This window comes from Abramis brama (genome assembly GCF_963993115.1).
Source record: "Abramis brama genome assembly, chromosome: 21".
Classification (NCBI taxonomy): Eukaryota; Metazoa; Chordata; class Actinopteri; order Cypriniformes; family Leuciscidae; genus Abramis; species Abramis brama.
This window is the reverse complement of record NC_139983.1, coordinates 30,200,344-30,217,039: the sequence shown is the minus strand read 5'-3', so window position 1 is coordinate 30,217,039 and position 16,696 is coordinate 30,200,344. Positions and strand designations below refer to the sequence as shown.

At 36.0% G+C, this 16,696-nt stretch overlaps 2 protein-coding genes across 4 annotated transcripts; both read right to left on the bottom strand.

The window, feature by feature from the left end:
• Nucleotides 1–443: 443 nt before the first annotated feature.
• LOC311072443 (uncharacterized protein) lies at nt 444–7,523 on the bottom strand. Of its 2 annotated transcripts, XM_084097464.1 has the most exons (10): nt 7,398–7,523; nt 7,121–7,213; nt 4,889–5,032; nt 4,668–4,806; nt 4,503–4,591; nt 4,045–4,108; nt 2,911–2,999; nt 2,596–2,708; nt 2,237–2,393; nt 444–1,097 (listed from the first exon to the last, which is right to left on the bottom strand). In XM_084097464.1, the coding sequence occupies exons 2-10, from the start codon at nt 7,167–7,169 to the stop codon at nt 940–942; spliced, it is 1,002 nt and encodes a 333-aa protein (XP_083953590.1). In that variant the 5' UTR covers nt 7,170–7,213; nt 7,398–7,523; the 3' UTR covers nt 444–939. The 2 variants fall into 2 exon arrangements, with proteins under 2 accessions (XP_083953590.1, XP_083953589.1); XM_084097463.1 differs by lacking the exon at nt 7,398–7,523 and having other exon boundaries at nt 7,121–7,305.
• An 822-nt stretch (nt 7,524–8,345) lies between these two features.
• On the bottom strand, nt 8,346–13,708 carry nt5c1ab (5'-nucleotidase, cytosolic IAb). 2 transcript variants are annotated; one of them, XM_084097460.1, is made up of 7 exons: nt 13,654–13,708; nt 13,458–13,511; nt 12,119–12,286; nt 11,860–11,989; nt 10,494–10,616; nt 10,219–10,403; nt 8,346–9,352 (listed from the first exon to the last, which is right to left on the bottom strand). In XM_084097460.1, exons 1-7 carry the CDS (start codon nt 13,654–13,656, stop codon nt 8,972–8,974), a joined length of 1,044 nt encoding a protein of 347 aa, XP_083953586.1. In that variant the 5' UTR covers nt 13,657–13,708; the 3' UTR covers nt 8,346–8,971. The 2 variants fall into 2 exon arrangements, with proteins under 2 accessions (XP_083953586.1, XP_083953585.1); XM_084097459.1 differs by having other exon boundaries at nt 13,458–13,672.
• Between the last annotated feature and the right edge of the window lie 2,988 nt (nt 13,709–16,696).

The following is a 16,696-nucleotide window of genomic DNA, read 5'->3' as shown; positions in this document are numbered from 1 at the left end:
ATGCTTATTCAACAATATATAGATATGTACCCTCTCTGTTTTTTTTTGTCCCTTATCTTTTCTGTAATTTCTTTTGTATTGCTAAGCATGTGATGTGTTCTTCTGATGTAATATAAAAGTTACCCTTGTATGCTATTTGTTGAAAATAAAGCATTCCAACAAAAAAAAAGAAAGAATAAAAAAAAGAGATAACTGATATTTTCAGGAAAGAAACACCACTGAGAACAGGTATTAAGGTACAAGATATAGGCTACATATGATTTTCGGGAAGTAAAAAGTTGGTTAATCTAATCTATCTTTCTGAAGATATGCATCTTTATTTTTGTCATATGACTGGTCAGATGATGAAAGTATCAGTTGGGGATTTCTGAAGGGAAGTTTAAAAAAATAAATAAAAATCAACCATCAAACTTGCATAGAGACACTACACTTTTATATCAAAGTTGTGCAAAGCTGTTTATTCCAGTATACAACAATGGAAATTGCCCAAATTTAGTTTTTAAAAAGTAATATCTAACATCACGTTAAATACATGAAATATAAATGTACCTCGAGGAACCCATGTAGTCAAATGTAGTGGTACCAACAAAACCAAAAAAACACATGTGAACAAAATAAGCTTAATCCAACAACATAGTCCAAAATTCTTCCAGTGCCATGGCTTAACTTAATATCTGGTGATAAAGTAAACAAAAGAAAACACCCCCCAAAAAATACTGAATGGTTTACTCGAAAAGCAGTCAGAATCAAATCTATAAAGATGTAACTTCATAACATGGTCAGTAGTAAACAGGTTTAAAAATGGAATTCAGAAAAGTGCGTCTCCATTCATAAATATTTAATAGTATCTTACCATTTTTAAGCTTAGACCAGTTCAATAAAAGTTCTAATAGAAATATTCAGACAAAATATGTGCAGCTGGAAAAGTACGAGCTAATGTCACCAGCCTGCATAAACAGGCTCCGCATCACAAGAGATTTCGTAGAAGCGACTGGGTGATCTGTCTTTTCGCAAGAGGGGCGCACGGGCGAGGGACAGCTCACTGTCATTATCTCTTCTCCTCCGCAGAACCAAAACGATGATAAAGAGAAGAGCCACTGTAGAGGAGAAGAAGAATTAGAAGAGGGTGACAACTGACCTGTTAAGCACTAGAGCTGCACGATTCTGGATAAATTGAGAATCACGATTTTTTTGCTTCAAATAGAGATCATGATTCTCCCATGATTCTGATCAGACAACTAAACAAAATAGCATGACATTTACTAGAGGTTCTGACAAAATGTTAATTGCTGCAGTCTATTTAAATAGTTTAATTAATCTGCATGAATTATTGAAGAACAGTTTGAATGATTCAATGACTCATGCATAAATAGTTCACTTGTTTCTTTACTGGATTAATCAGCGTTTTTGAACGAATCTCTTGAATCAATGATTCAATGACTAATACATGTTTTAACAGTCACTTGTCGCCACCTACTGGTGTAATGATGTAATTGACAATCTCTATTTGAAGCGTCAAGTTACTTAAGTCCGTTTTGAACGATACCATCGCTATACATAAGTGTTTATCCCAACTATAACCTTTTATTCCAGTACTTCTGAGATCATTTGAATATTTGTAACAGACACAACCATACTGTGATGTTCAAACGACTGTTTGTGAAACCGTTTCATAGCCATACATGACAACTGCTCTCGGTCTCAGCGGCAGCGCCAACGCAGATTTGAATGTTCACTGTGATCATACTTTCATAGACAGGCGAATCATTGTCATTTAGGAATGAGATCGCATTTAGGAAATAATCGTGCAGCTCTACTAATCATCGTCATAAAAATGTTACGGACCAATCCTATTCCTGACCGATTCATAAATATAATGATAGTGTTAGTAGCTTTAATTTGTATGACCTAGTAAAGATGCGGTCACATTTACTGTTGTTCTGTGAATTTTTCATGTCATTTCAACGGGAATCCACACAGTAGGGAATTTTGCGTGTGAGTGAAACATTTCCCTAGGCAGATTTCATGTTTTTAATGGATTTTCTGCTGGTTTGAAAAAGACTTCTGTGAGAACTGTGCTTCATAAATCACTACACTATTGACAATAGACTTTTTTAACTCAAACAAGGGGGCAGAACTTAGCAGAAAAACCTAATAACTGAATAAAGACATTTTTCACATTTTGGTTGGGGAACAAAAGTTCAATTGAGAGACGATGTGATGTGAATGTTCATACCTCCTCCTCCAATAACAAGCAGTGCAATGGTAACAGGAGCAAGTTCACACGTCTCCCCAACCTTTCTGAAGAAGGTCTCCATGCAGTAACCAGGGGCCGTGCTGCCCTCGGGACAGAATGCGTCGGTGGGACATTCGATCGGATTTACATCAGGACTCTGGAGCATATAGACACAGGCACATGTATTACATGACATATAATAATACTTTCAAATATTTTATGTTGGTCATTTTCTTAGATAAACAAGGAAGTAAAAATCTACCGTCTCTACAGTAAAATCTTTGTGTTCAAGCAAGAGGAACAAGTCCATTGGTAACAGTAAAGAGTGTATGTGTGTGTTTAAGGCAGTGATCACTCACAGGGCAGTAATGGTTTTCAGGACACAGGTCACAGTTCTCCTGGCCCCAGCGAACCTGATAGAAACCACTGCTGCAAATCTGACACATGGTTTGATGGGACGGCTTGTGCATTCCTGTCAAAAAATATCGACATCATTCGAGTTTCATAAGTGTACTTGTTCAACAAAGACCTTTATTCATGTACTGATCTACGCCAAAACTAATTTCATCATGTTTTCCCGAGTAGCTTTTGTCATGCGGATGACCTATCTCCAAATTTAATATCATTAAAAATTTCATATAATTTGAGAAAGCAACATGGCTAAAAGAAGAGACCTGGACGACAGGGCGTACAGTCTTTGGCAGCGATCTGAAGAGCCTCTGAGCCTGCAGGACAGATCCGGCATTGGGTACAACTGGAGGAACTATTAGAAAGGGAGAAGGGGAGAACTGTAACAATGAAAAAACTCTTTACAACACATTATAACCATCTTATGGCACAACATTTATTTCCATCAAGAGGTGCATCCATTTTTGGTCAAGATCTTGTATTGATAATGCAAGAGTCCAGCGCTCTGTAAAGTCTCCTCCAGCACATCCCAAAGACTTTCAATGAATTTAAGGTCTGGAAGAATCATGAAGAATTCTTCATGCTCCTCACAACCATTCTTTCACAGTTTGAGCCTGATGCATCTTTACATTGTCATCCTGGAAAATGGCCATGATGTGTCTTCCTACATGGTTGTTTAAAGGGATACTTCACCGATTAGCATTAAGCTTTGTATCAGTAGAAACCCGGTAGTATTTTCGAATGACCGTGCTTCCCTCCCTCATGTCCCCCTGAGAGGAGAGATTTCTGTGTCTGGAAAAAAAATCGTCATTTATCGTCATCAGAGGCTCTTTTGTCCAGAGGCGAGAGACTACAGCCAGTAGGAGGAGCTCGTTCCGCATGTTTTCAAGCCGCCCATAGGGGGATCTCACGATAAAACGGCGTATTTTCAGTTTCGAGTCGACTAGTAGCCTAGTTGTATCATTTCTTCCGATACTGCCCTCTGTAACCGGTAGGCGTGGCTTGGGAGTGGCCTCGTAGGGCAGCGAAGCAAGTGCATTCTGGGAGTTGTTGTCTTTCATCCACATGAGCCAAAAATACATTTTCTGGCTTTTCTCAGTCTAGAAGGCACCAACTTCTAAAATAATTTCACATTTCTACTACATAAATGACCCAATTTAAATACACATTCATCTTTCCAGTGGTGAAATATCCCTTTAAGAAATGAAAAGCTACACACTCCATCAATTACGCTTAGAAGAACTGTTGCCAAGCATATAACATGCAATAATGATCCAATCATAGACTCTTAAGTGTTTGCCTATTTAAATCCAAATTTGTTTTTGGATGGGCAGTTTATATATATTACTTAAAACCTGAGTCATACATTTTATGGTGCAATGTTCAGAAAGGGAACTTACTTGCAGTACGTGCCCTGTGGACATGGGTTACACAATGTTGAATTTTGCAAAGATGTGTAGAAACCTAAAGCAATAAATAAATAAAAAAACTTTAGACTTTTCCATTTGTATTAAATGCTTAATAAATATTTGAAATTTCAGATTACATTTAATGTCTCACACATGTATTATAAGCAGAAAAATACATTATCTGCCCATATCTTTATTTAAGACACTCAGGTATTTTAGAATTTGTATTAAATAATAAATATATATTTTATATAATAACAAAAACAAAATAATTTCTAATGATATTCTATAAAATATAATGATAATGATATAAAATATATTATAGATAACATGTATTCCCTTTATATTTCGATATGTAGTATCTGTAGTAGTGTTTTTTTCTCCACCCCTCTATATGTCAATTGATTTATATAGAAAAGCAAAAAATAAACAAACACATCACTTGTTACCTGGTGCGCAGGCCCTGCAGGAGACGGAGCCTGTGTTATTGCTGTAGGAACCAGTAGGACATGCCTGGCAGACGGGGCTTCCTGTGGAACTAATGGAGGAAAGAAATTATTAGAGCCTTGGCATGGAAAGAATGCTAATGCTTTGAATAAACAAACTCCTCTCACTTGCTGTAAAACCCAGATGAACAAGGCACACAACCCTGCTGTCCTGCGAGAGGCTGATAGAAGCCCTGGACACAGAGAAGACAGGCTCCAGGTGACACACACAGGCCCACATCAGGACAGCAAGAACACAGCAGAGTTTCTGAGAACACACACAGGAAAAGTGTGTCAGCTTCGACATGTGTGGAGCACTTTAAATCAGCACTGAATGCACATGAGCCCACCGTTGTCGAAATAGGAGCCCGGAGCGCAGGCCGTGCAGGTGGAGGTGTTGAGCGAGGAGCAGCTGGGAGACGCCGTGGTCACGTTAGCACTGACTGTGGTGATCGTCACAGCAGGACTGAGTGTTGTCTGACTCATCACCACTCCTACAACGACAGATCAAAAACTGGCTACAAATAAATCATATGACAGAATGGTCTTAAAAGCACAATCAAATGCTTTTAAAAGGCAGGGTAGGCGATTTGTTCCAGAATTTTTTTCTTCTCATCCTGTTAGCAATCATTAAGTTAAGAGGTATAAATGTGTTTGTATCATCTGTGGAAGGCGTAGGACCATAAAATGATATGATGTCCTATCTGCCTATCAGCGTATGTATTTCCATACCTCCACGCCCATGGTCGCGCAGACATCACATCAAGATATTTTTGCTGTCTGTCATGCTAATCAAAAATGTTGCAGTCTCTCATGTTAATCAAAGAACAAAAAACAAAGATAAATCACTCTCTAACTGTAATTGTAAGCATTAATCTGCAATTTTTACAATGAAGACTATCCAGTGTTATTTTATTTCATATCTCTCTTTATTCTGTTGCATTTATTTATGCTGTTGTTTGCAATTTGTTTATTTGTTCTTATTTTATTACAGATTTTTTACTTGAGTTTATTTATGAAAATAAAATTTTGCATTGAAGAAAAGTAGAATTTTGTTTGTATATGCTGTCAATTACAGTTCTTTGAAAGAAATTATAATCTGGAAAAATCTGTATTGGCTGGTCACAATTACAAAATAATCAGAATCAGCCAAGAAAATTGCAATCGTGCAACTCTACTTTCTGGGGCTTGAAAGTGGTAGTTATGTAGACTGTGAATGGAGGGACAGAAATCTCTCAGATTTCATCATTAATATCTTCATTTGTGTTCCGAAGATAAAAGAAGTCTTACGGGTTTGGAACGACATGAGGTTGAGTAAATAATTTTTGGATGAACTTACCCTTTAAGTATACTATACATATCTTATGAAGCACAATAAAAGTCACAAATAATACATTATTTCTGGCTTATTTTGGCTCAATACTGCTCAACATCACATGAATCACACTCACATTCCTTCGAATTGTCTGCTGGAGAATACTGTAAATGACACAACATGCTTGTTAACCATCAGCAAAAAGGCAAACAGAGTCCTTATTGTGATCGTAATCATATTAGCCATGAGGCGGTCACCCTCAGCGACACAAGCTCCCACTGAAGAAACACAATTATTCAGAGGAAACGCTGGTCATATGACTTGATTTCACTCCAGAAATACTAAGAGAGGGACCCAGGAACCATTTCTCTGTTCTTTTCCAAGCCTTTACAACTAAGAGACTCTGAAAAACATGTTTTACTTGACTCTTACTGACATGTTATGATACCTTTCAGCTCATTTTAACACATTCTTATTTTAACAAATTCTTTAAAATACACAAATGAAGAGGTTGACAAATCACAAAGACAAAGACATCGACAAATGAATGAATCAGGGGTCATAAAAACGTAAAAAATACACTACAGAAAACTGACGTCACTGCATGCCATAATGCCAATAAACCAAGTACAATCTTTGTTTACTATACAGCAGAGTTATAGATTTTGGCACACAGATTTGGACATATTGTTAGGTTAAGGCCTGTTAGATTTCACAAAGAATGTTGTTGGTAAACCCCTCAAACTAAAGTTGTCTCTGTATTGAAAAACTGATTCTCCACCACACCACAGTTAAAAATGGTGAAACCTCTGGTTAATTTGTTGCAATAGATAAAAATGGTGTACAATTATTTTAAAAGGTCAAGACCCAAACACAATTCCCCTCTTTACACACGAATATCTATTTTTCCGGATATAAATATTAAACATTAGGTTAATAAAATACACATAGATAGATAGATAGATAGATAGATAGATAGATAGATAGATAGATAGATAGATAGATAGATAGATTGATAGATTTAATATTGGGTGGGGACATGTTGTCAACAAGGAAATGCAGATAGAATATCTGACATTCAATAATAATCAATAAACAATAATCAAACATTCACAAAGCGAAATGTTGCTGGCGTCCAACAAGAGAAACAATTTAAATATTCTGTTGTATGTTTTAAAATATTAACTAAATAATAAAAGCTAAATAATAAAATGCGTTATGAAAGCATTTTAAAAGTCTCAGATGTTCTGTTGATTTGGAAACTCACCCAGAACACAAGCGGTGACGAGAACAGACAAAACCCCCAAACGCTCCATGATCCAGAGATTTACTTCAAGAGTCCTCACATCTGTTTATCCATCTGCATTCATCACGGTAGACGACAGCATTAGTAAAAGAGTGTAATATTAGGGACTAATGAAGATTTCTTCTCTCGCTCTCATTCCCTCTCTCATCAAAGTCATATGACACTAATCATGTGATCACATTCCTAAACACAGACTGCGTACTTGCTATTATTACCTTACTATTTTATATATACAAACCTCCTATATGCATGAACTAAATACGACCCAGAAGTTTAGTCGTAATATTTAAAGTGGGTGAAACATTAACCAGCTAGACGCGAGTTAAAAGTCCAACAGAGTTTCTCAGAGATTGTTTTGAAGTCCCGCCCTTAAAACAGGACCTTAAAGTTACCATGGTAACTGTACGGCAAAATACCATATATATACACACACACACATACACACACACATATATATACACGCACACACACACACATATATATACACACATATATATATATACACACACATATATATACACCTACACACACACACACACACACATATATATATATATATATATATATATATATATATATATATATATATATATATATATATGTGTGTGTGTATGTATATGCTTACATTTTTATTATCTACCGTTGTGTTCCAAATGTGAAGTTGATATCACCAAAAACTGAAGTTCATATGAAATTTAGCCATCGAGTGACACACATTTTCCATTTAATTTTTTATTTTATTTTTTTGACGTGTTCTCCACTGATTAATTAATGTCACAATATCGCTTCTATCACAAAACAGTCGCCAAATATACAACATTGAGTCTCAGACCTTTCCAACGATATGCGTTTTGTCAAGATTAGAAACATTTTGGATTATAAAATAGTTCAAATAAATGTAGTAGCCTATGAAACATGACACCGCCCACTAGGGGGAGGAGCCCGCTATAAGGTTTTAAAGTAGCGTTTCATGGTAATGCAATGTCCGATTTCAAAACTTTTTTCACCTGAGGAATTTTGAGTTTTTAAGCTTTCAAATGATACCTAAATTATGGTAACTTAAATATGTGATGATAAAAAAGGCAATAAATAAAAGAGAGCCAAGAATCCCATAACAAGACAATGGCAGTTAAGGGGTTAAATATTCTGAACTGAGAGAAATAAACATCGTCTATTTTTCAACATATACATTTCCTCTTCACTGTTTATTATAGGATTCAGTGCAAACATTGACTTGAGCATGCCCTGAGTAACACATTTGTTATCACCATGATAACAATAAAAAGCAAAAACTAAGTCAAATTTGTACATGATAAGTGATAACACTGATGAATCAAAACACTGCATAACTGATATGCACGGATAGAGGCTAAATACAGAGTAAAACAGCCCTTTATGGTGAACAATCAGAGATGGTCATTCAAAACTGCAATATAACAGCCAAAAATATGTATGGTTAGAAGTGTTAAAGGTGATATTTATGATATCCAACACATTTAGTGCATTTTAACTTCAGATAAGTTATACTGTGGCAAAATAAATTAAATAACATGTACTTTTACGTTAGAACAGAAAACAGTAAAATACCACTTTATCCCATAAGAGTGTCTTTCTCTGTTTCTTTATGGCTTGCTACAAGCAAGTGAACAACTATGATGTTCAGTGCAAGATGGTCTGTCATGGACAAACTGGTCGATTTTTGGAAGATGGAAAAGCAAAACTCACATAGTCCGTAGCAATTTGACCGATTACAAAGAAAACTGTAAAAATATTAAAGGCTTTGCTTAAATGAATCACTTGATAGACCAGTATTCACACTAGCTGCTTGGCTGAGAAGTCTTTTTTTACTTCCTTCCCTGTCTTTGATGGAAACCTCTGGGCAATTCCATAGGGAACATGAGCCGCCACAGTTCCCAGTTCTGCCGCTCCCTCCACGTGGAACATCTGATCATCGAAGAAGATGTGAGGTCTGATCTTTTCCAGCATGGGGCCTTTAGGGGCTCCTGCTAGGAAGAGAGCCTCGTCTGTCTCCAGGCCCCATGAACGCAGCGTCTTGAGGGCCCGGGTGCCTGAACTGGCTGCACTGCGAGCTGTAACCAAATAGGTGCGGATGGGACAGTCCAAGCGCTGACCTTTGGCATAGAATTTCTGTTGCAATCTCCCCAGAGCTTCCAGGAACCCTTTAAGTGGTCCCTATAGGGGAAAAAAAGACAATTTCTGTCAGAAGTAGGGTCGTCACGGTACCAAAATGTCAGTAGTCGGTGCCAATACCAGTAAAATTACACGGTTCTTGGTACCAGAGCATAAACTGTTGACTGGTAGTCGTCTGTTGGTTATCAGTGTCAATCATCGCAGTTTCCGATTCAATCGCGCATTTAAATTGTCAATCCAGAAACTTTGCAGTGGAGCTACTATGAAAAACGAAACTTATATTCAGATTGTGAATGGGTCATAAACAGAAAGCAAGAGAAGAGCCCTCCCTTTATAATCAATTAGGGGCAGTTTACACGACACTATTTTCAACTAAAAACTGAACTTTGAAAACGGGTTACAAAGTGCAAGTGTTTGAAAACAATACCGTTATCGTCTCTGTGTAAACTACTAAAACACAAATTTGTGAAAGCAGTGAAATCATGCGCATAGGTTTTACATGTTCAGTCTATAGGCATGTAATGTTTCTTTACAAAGTGACATCGCCACCTACTGGCCTGGCAGGAGAATACAGCGTTTTTAATCGTTTTTTTCGCAGAGCCGTGTGAACGGGGAATCGTTTTGCAAAAAAAACGAATGACAGCATTCGAAAGCAGCCTATCAGCGGGCACCAAATAGGCCTATAGGCGTACTGCGGAAATGCTGATCCCGTCAGCTTGTTTTTAGTACCGACTGGTACCGATTGTACAGGTGTTCAACAGGTGTTCATTGGACAACTCTAGGCACAAGTATAATATCCTTGTTTTCTTGAAATGTTGAGAACTCCATTTGATGATCCAAAATGTGAATGACGTTAAGAATTCACAGCATGTTATATTGCACTGCTATTACATTTAAACTGAACATACATGATCAAGAGGTTTGTTTTCATGGGCTTTCTCGTGTTCAAAGAACTTGTCCAGTCCGTGGGCTTTGTAAATTCTCTCCGACTCATCCGAGAAGAGAACGGCATCTCCATCAAAGGCCACTCGCAGCTGAGTCTCCGACACCTCTGTGATTCTCCCCTGTGAGAATACTGTAGCTGCTGCAATTCCTAACAAAAGGAATTTCACATTAAAACAATATCAGTATATTTATGATTCTACCGTTCTAAGATAATGAAATCCCCAAACACTCCACTCACCTTCTTCAAGGGCTTCTCTAACTTTCAGTGAATCCGCTGACAGATAAAGGTTGGTGTGGTACGCTTTCAGATAACCAATAGGGCTGTTGCCTCCAGTCATGCAAAAGCGCTCTATAAACAGCTCTGGAAATAACAGACAACACAAGACATTATTTACACCTTTACACAATTAAAGAGAGGACTACCTCCAAACTTAAGTATGCTTAAAAAGAAACCTCAACACAATCCTTTGATCACTGCAATGAGCTCAGTTAGGAATGAATTTAGCATCTGTAAGGAAGCATACTGTAGTTGCACTAAAAAGCTTTTTAAAGGATGTCACATGTAATATGTGCACTTGGATGGTTTTTGGATGGTTCCTCCAAAATTGAAAATTCTGTCATGGTTTATTCACCGCCATGTCATTCCAAACCTGCATGACTTTATAAGACAATATGTTGAAGAATATAGGGAACAACACCATTTCGGTCGCCACAGACCTCCATTGGGACCTCCATCCCACATAATGGAAGTAAATGGGAATCGAAAATGTTTGCTTACCAACATTCTTCAAAATATCTTGTTTTATGTTCCACAAATCATACAGGAGACAAAATGATGACAGAATTTTCATTTGTGGGTGGACTATCCCTTAATACATTTAATGTACTAATTTTAACATATTTACCCATTTCCATAATAGTACAGTTTCATTCTGCTTTCTAAAGACTCTATAAAATTGGATTAATTGCAGTTATTTTATTACATATAGCTTTAAATAAATAAATCTGCATTATTTTATTTTAAAAAAGTACATATACGCTATCAACTTAATAAAAATATTATATTATAAAAAAATTATAATTGGCTTATGTATTGTCATTAAGTAATACAAATTATTAAAATATACAATAAGGTGTCATTTGTTTACATCATTTAATAATGCATTAGTTAACACGAACTAACTAGCTATATGTTTTTACAGCATATATTAAATGTAAACAGATATAGCGTTTGATTTTAAAAATGTATTAGTAAATGTTGAAGTTAACTTAGATTAATAAATGCTGTAGAAGTATTGTTCATCTTAACTAATGAAATCTTATTGTAAAGTGTTTCCAAATATTTTAATAATTGACGATATAAAAGCCAATTGTTTAATTCAGGAAGAAACTGTGTTAATATTTTCCCACAGTACAAATGGGCCATTATGTATGAAAATATATAGCTGCTTTTATACATCAGGAATGGAGTCTCGAATGGTTGTGTCCTTATGTTTCAGGGGCCATGGCATTAAAACATATTAGAGTTTGCCATGTTTCAAAGGGACACAAATTCCTGATGTTTATCCAGTGAAAAGCAGTCAGTCAAAGATCTTTTGACCTACGGTGATGATTAATTGAATTTATGAGCCGAAGTCCCACATGAGCGTGATTGCTGGTCATCAGAACCACATCAAAGAGCTCTTCACTGTCTGGATACAGATCTCGGAGTCGAGCATTCACTGCCTCCACTGCCTACACAGGACAGAGAAAGCATTTCCTTCTATATCCATGAATTCAGTCATTATCTTCCTTAAGTTGAGATCATAGTTTTTCTCATTACTGATATCATAGCTGTGTGTAATACATTCGAACAGGTTTGACCTTAACGAAGGGGAAAGCGGGTCCGGGTGTGAATGGCTCGTTCTCATGTTGGATCTGATAGTTCAGGTAATCCTCCATTCCCTGTTGCTCATAAATGTCCTGCTCCTGATCCATATTGAAGAGGGCGCGGGAGGACACCGCAATAGTGATGGCATTCTGAGGCTTTGGCTGAATAAACATAATGTTGCGTTATTGAAAGGAGGACAAATATTTTTGATTACTATTTGAATGTTATTTCCAATTTTTTTTATAAATGTATAAATTAGCCTATCCATTTACAGCTGATAAAGACAACATTGTCAACAACCAATTTCAAATAGATAAATAAGTGAAACATTGGTCAGGAACCAATTTCAAATGTATATGGATGGATAGATGCATGATGTGCAATAAGACCATAAATTGTTCATATAATAAATAAATAATGAAATAACATGCAGACAAAAAAAGTCAATAATTTCGGATGTTTTAGACAAATGTGTATAAAAAATAAACAAAGACCAAATAAACACTGTGCAATAAGACCAAAAACTGCCTTTAACAACATCAAACGTTATTTACATATATAAATTAATAAATAGCAGTGCAATAAGACGAGAAATGTTCAGTTTCTGAATAGTTCAGTACTGAATAAACTTAATAAAACTGAATAATCAGTTTTTAAACAGATAGATGTTTAAATGTTATTTACACAAACAAACTTACAAATAAAGACCAAACAATTACCATTAACATCAAATGTTATTTAAATAAATAAATAATTAGCAATAAGACCATCAAATTGCCAGTAACAACATAAATAAAATAAATAAATAAATAACTTTCCACACGACTCTGTGGAAATAAATAAACAAATACATTTTTGTTCATTTCAATAATACCAACAAGTGACTTGACTTAAAAACGTCTTCAAAATAAACTTTTCTCGTCGTCAATCGCTGCGTAATCTGCGTTGTTGCGTAATCAAATCACGTCCAGTATAAAAGCACCTGGTCATAAGCGTGTTCATATTTTTCAATGGCCCCTACCAAACTCCGCGTTACGATTTCGTCTCGGATCATAGTCCCCTTTGTTAGCTGCCTTGCTATTTTGTTTGTTGATACAGGCTGTGTTTTACTCACATTGATTTCACTGTTTTCCTCAATGGCATCACTGCACCAAACGCGCTCGCGCCATCGTGTCCGCGCGCGCGTCTGTTTAACGTCTCGCTGCAGGCGCGCGTGTATTTTTAGAGGCATTATCAAATGCAGATTACTCTGGTGACCTCAAAACAATGTTTTCCATCACGACAAGTAGGTGCTATGTTGGTATATTATAAGGAACTTTAATACAGACTCACCGGTTTAGGTTTCTTGCTAGGGCTCGATTGGTTCTCCTTCCTCTCCCAAAAAGTCTGCATCTCTCTCATCAGTGGTTTATTCATAATAAGCAGATGAGAGACTGATGGTCAGAATGTATGACCCACACACACTCAGCAGTCACATCCCCTTCCTGACAGCAATCAAATGAGCACACACACTGATACAGATCCTCACCATCACTTCTCCATCGTCTTCCAGGGATAAATGATGGAGGATCTCCCTGTGGCATCGACTCAGCCGTGGGCGTGGGTGTGCAACAGTGCTACAGTTTGTGTGTTTACATCATCTGTGCAAATGGAGGACATGTATTTTGGATTCTGGGGATGTTTCCATTAACTGCTGGTGTTACGAGGCACTTAAAAGACATGCTTGAACGGGGGAAACTGCAGGATTAGCACTAATGCATGAGAGCACTTCATAATGACTCCAAAGACATACTGTACTGTGTGCATTGTATTATTCATGAGGCTCAAAATAAGGAAAAGGTTTAGTCAGGATTTTTTTTTTTTTTTTTTTTTTTTTTTTTTTTATGTTTTGAAAGAAGTTTCTTATATGCTCATCAAGGCTGAATATTTGTAATCAAATACAGTAAAAATGGTAATACTGTGAAATATTAGGCTACAATTTTAAATAACTGCTTTCTATTTTAATATACATGTTAAAATGTAATTTATTCCTGATGGAAAAGCTAAATTTCCAGCAGCCATAAGTAGCATTAGTTTATGATCTTTCAGAAATCATTGTAATATGCTGATTTGGTGCTCAAGAAACATTTATTATAATCAATGTTGAAAACAGTTGTGCTGCTTTTTTTCGTTTTGAATTCTTTAGTGAATAGAAAGTTCAGAAGAACAGCATTTATTTGAAATATAAATATTTTGTAACATAAATGTCTTTACTGTAATTTGAGCCATCCTCAAATAAAAGTGACAGACAGACAGATACACAGACACAAGAAAAATAGCAGAGACCTCCAGTTATGTAAAGAAAACTTCATTTATTACTTTCATTGCATGACATAAATACTTAGTAGACTTTGAAAAGTTCTTCTTTACATCTTATTAGACTGAACCTGCCATTACAAAATAAGAACAAGCTTTGAATAAATAGAGCAAATTCTCTCATTGTGATTCTCTTTATACAGAAAAAAGTAATTTTGTACATATATAATTTCATTATTTTTGTTCTCTGTAAAATAAAACATCTGTATAATTTTAAAGACTCATATCTTATTTTCAATACAAAAAAAAAAAAAAAAAAAAAACCATAGAATGAGAATCAGAAGAGGGCACAAATCAGAAACTGAGCTTATCACATGACAGGCTGGAAGTCGAGTCTGCAGACGGGAAGTATTCAACCTTTGGCTGATTCACAATCTCATTTCAAATCATAAAAACATTCCATAAGTAGCTGTACAAATCAATCCTTCAGTATCGTGCCGATGTACAATCAAGACATTCCTGAGGAAAAGTCATGATATCAAAACAGGAAGCAACGAGGAAAATGACAATTGTTCCACTCAAATGTCAACTTGATCGTACCGCTCAATAAAGATGAAAATCTGTATTCAAGACTATATCGTATTTACCCAGAAGTGATCCTAAAGCTATATCCGGCTTCGTGTGCAACTGCAAATTGATTCCAGTGTCAGGTGAAGCGGTCTATCCCAATACTGACGGAACCACAATCTATGGAAGCTTCTTTCTGCCAATCAATAAAATATAAAAAAGGCTTTTTATCTCATCATTCTGACTTTATAAAACAGACAATTGCGAGTTATGAAGTATGAATTGTGAGATAACCTTGCAACTGCCAGAAAGTCAAAATTTGCGAGAAAAAAAAAGTCAGAATTGTGAGATAAAAAGCCGCAATTATCTTTTAAATTGTTTTATTCTGTGGCGGAAACAAGCTTCTATACCAATCTATTCAGTGGACTATAAGAGAGTAATATATGGAAGCTTGTTTCAGCCACTGAATGAAAAAAAAAAAGTGAATTTTTATCTGACTTTTTTTTTGCTCAGAATCACATAATATAAATTTGCAATTGAGAGTTATAAAGTCTGAATTGCGAGAAATGAAATGATGAATTGTGAGATAAAAAGTCACGATTATCTTTTAAATGGATTATTCCGTGCCGGAAACGAGCTTCCATAGCAATATAAAGGCAAAACAATCAAGAGGTACTTTTAAATCTTATTATACCGACCAACTCCACTAGTGGTAAATCTGGAGATAATCAAATTACCTTACTTTTAAGAAAAAGAGGAATTGCATGGTCTGGGCAAAACATACCCTGCCATTCCAAATGATCAGAAGGGAAACGTAAATGCCATTTATCAATATAAACCTCTGAATATGTATAAGTGAAAATATCTTGGAACACAAGATTTTAGTTTTGCAGAATTACAGTACGTTTTAAAGCTGTATGTCTGTAGACGTTGTTGGGAACATCCAGTAAATGCGGATATGAGGACAGGTTTGAATACGGGAATGATTAGCTTTAACACTCGGTGGTCAAAGGTAACGAGGCAGAACGAGGTAAAGTATTAACCATCAACCAGCAGAATCAATCTGCCTCAAGTGTGATGTAGCTTATAATATTGCTAGAACTGGTCATACTCAACTCAACAAATGCAACTTAACAAGATGCATGCAAACACATTAGACCTTTACCTTACGAGACACCTTGTGGCTGCTTGGGACTTTGCACAACTTTGGCAAAAATGTGTTCTGAACTGATTAATGTGGCAAAATAAATATATGACATGATAAATTATGTAATTCATATTAGTGTCAATCATATTAATTAGTGTTGGAAAACAGTATCTATAAAGTAGCATGTTTAACACTTGTCTAATTAACATCTGAAATCAGGTGTTTGGTTTATGATGATCGTTACTATAAAATGACTTGAGATCATTACACAAAATAAATCAAACATGTCTGATTGCAAGCTGTAGCCGACTTCAAATGCTCATCTATTTGCCATACAAAGTGCATAATATGTTAGCCAGTAGTGTTTGTCATATCACGCAATTTCAGATAACATGTTTAGGTCAAAACTGTTTTGCAGCACAATATGGACATGCTCAATATCAGACCAGCTCTGGTGCAGTTGCACACGGCTCCTGCGTAAACTGATAGCAATTACAGATATTGCCTGTTTATAAGAAAATAACCCTCCGTTTGATTTCTGGAGGGAGATAAAGTTATTAAA

Excerpts from the sequence above, each read along its gene's own strand:
- LOC311072443 (XM_084097464.1), bottom strand. The coding sequence starts at position 7,169 with ATGGAGCGTTTGGGGGTTTTGTCTGTTCTCGTCACCGCTTGTGTTCTG. Across the intron at positions 5,033-7,120 it reads CGTCACCGCTTGTGTTCTGG|GAGTGGTGATGAGTCAGACA; the intron begins GTGAGTTTCCAA and ends CTGTCGTTGTAG. Across the intron at positions 2,709-2,910 it reads CTGTACGCCCTGTCGTCCAG|GAATGCACAAGCCGTCCCAT; the intron begins GTCTCTTCTTTT and ends ATTTTTTGACAG.
- nt5c1ab (XM_084097459.1), bottom strand. The coding sequence starts at position 13,541 with ATGAATAAACCACTGATGAGAGAGATGCAGACTTTTTGGGAGAGGAAG. Across the intron at positions 10,404-10,493 it reads TAGAGAAGCCCTTGAAGAAG|GAATTGCAGCAGCTACAGTA; the intron begins GTGAGTGGAGTG and ends TCCTTTTGTTAG. Across the intron at positions 9,353-10,218 it reads AAAACAAACCTCTTGATCAT|GGACCACTTAAAGGGTTCCT; the intron begins GTATGTTCAGTT and ends TTTCCCCTATAG.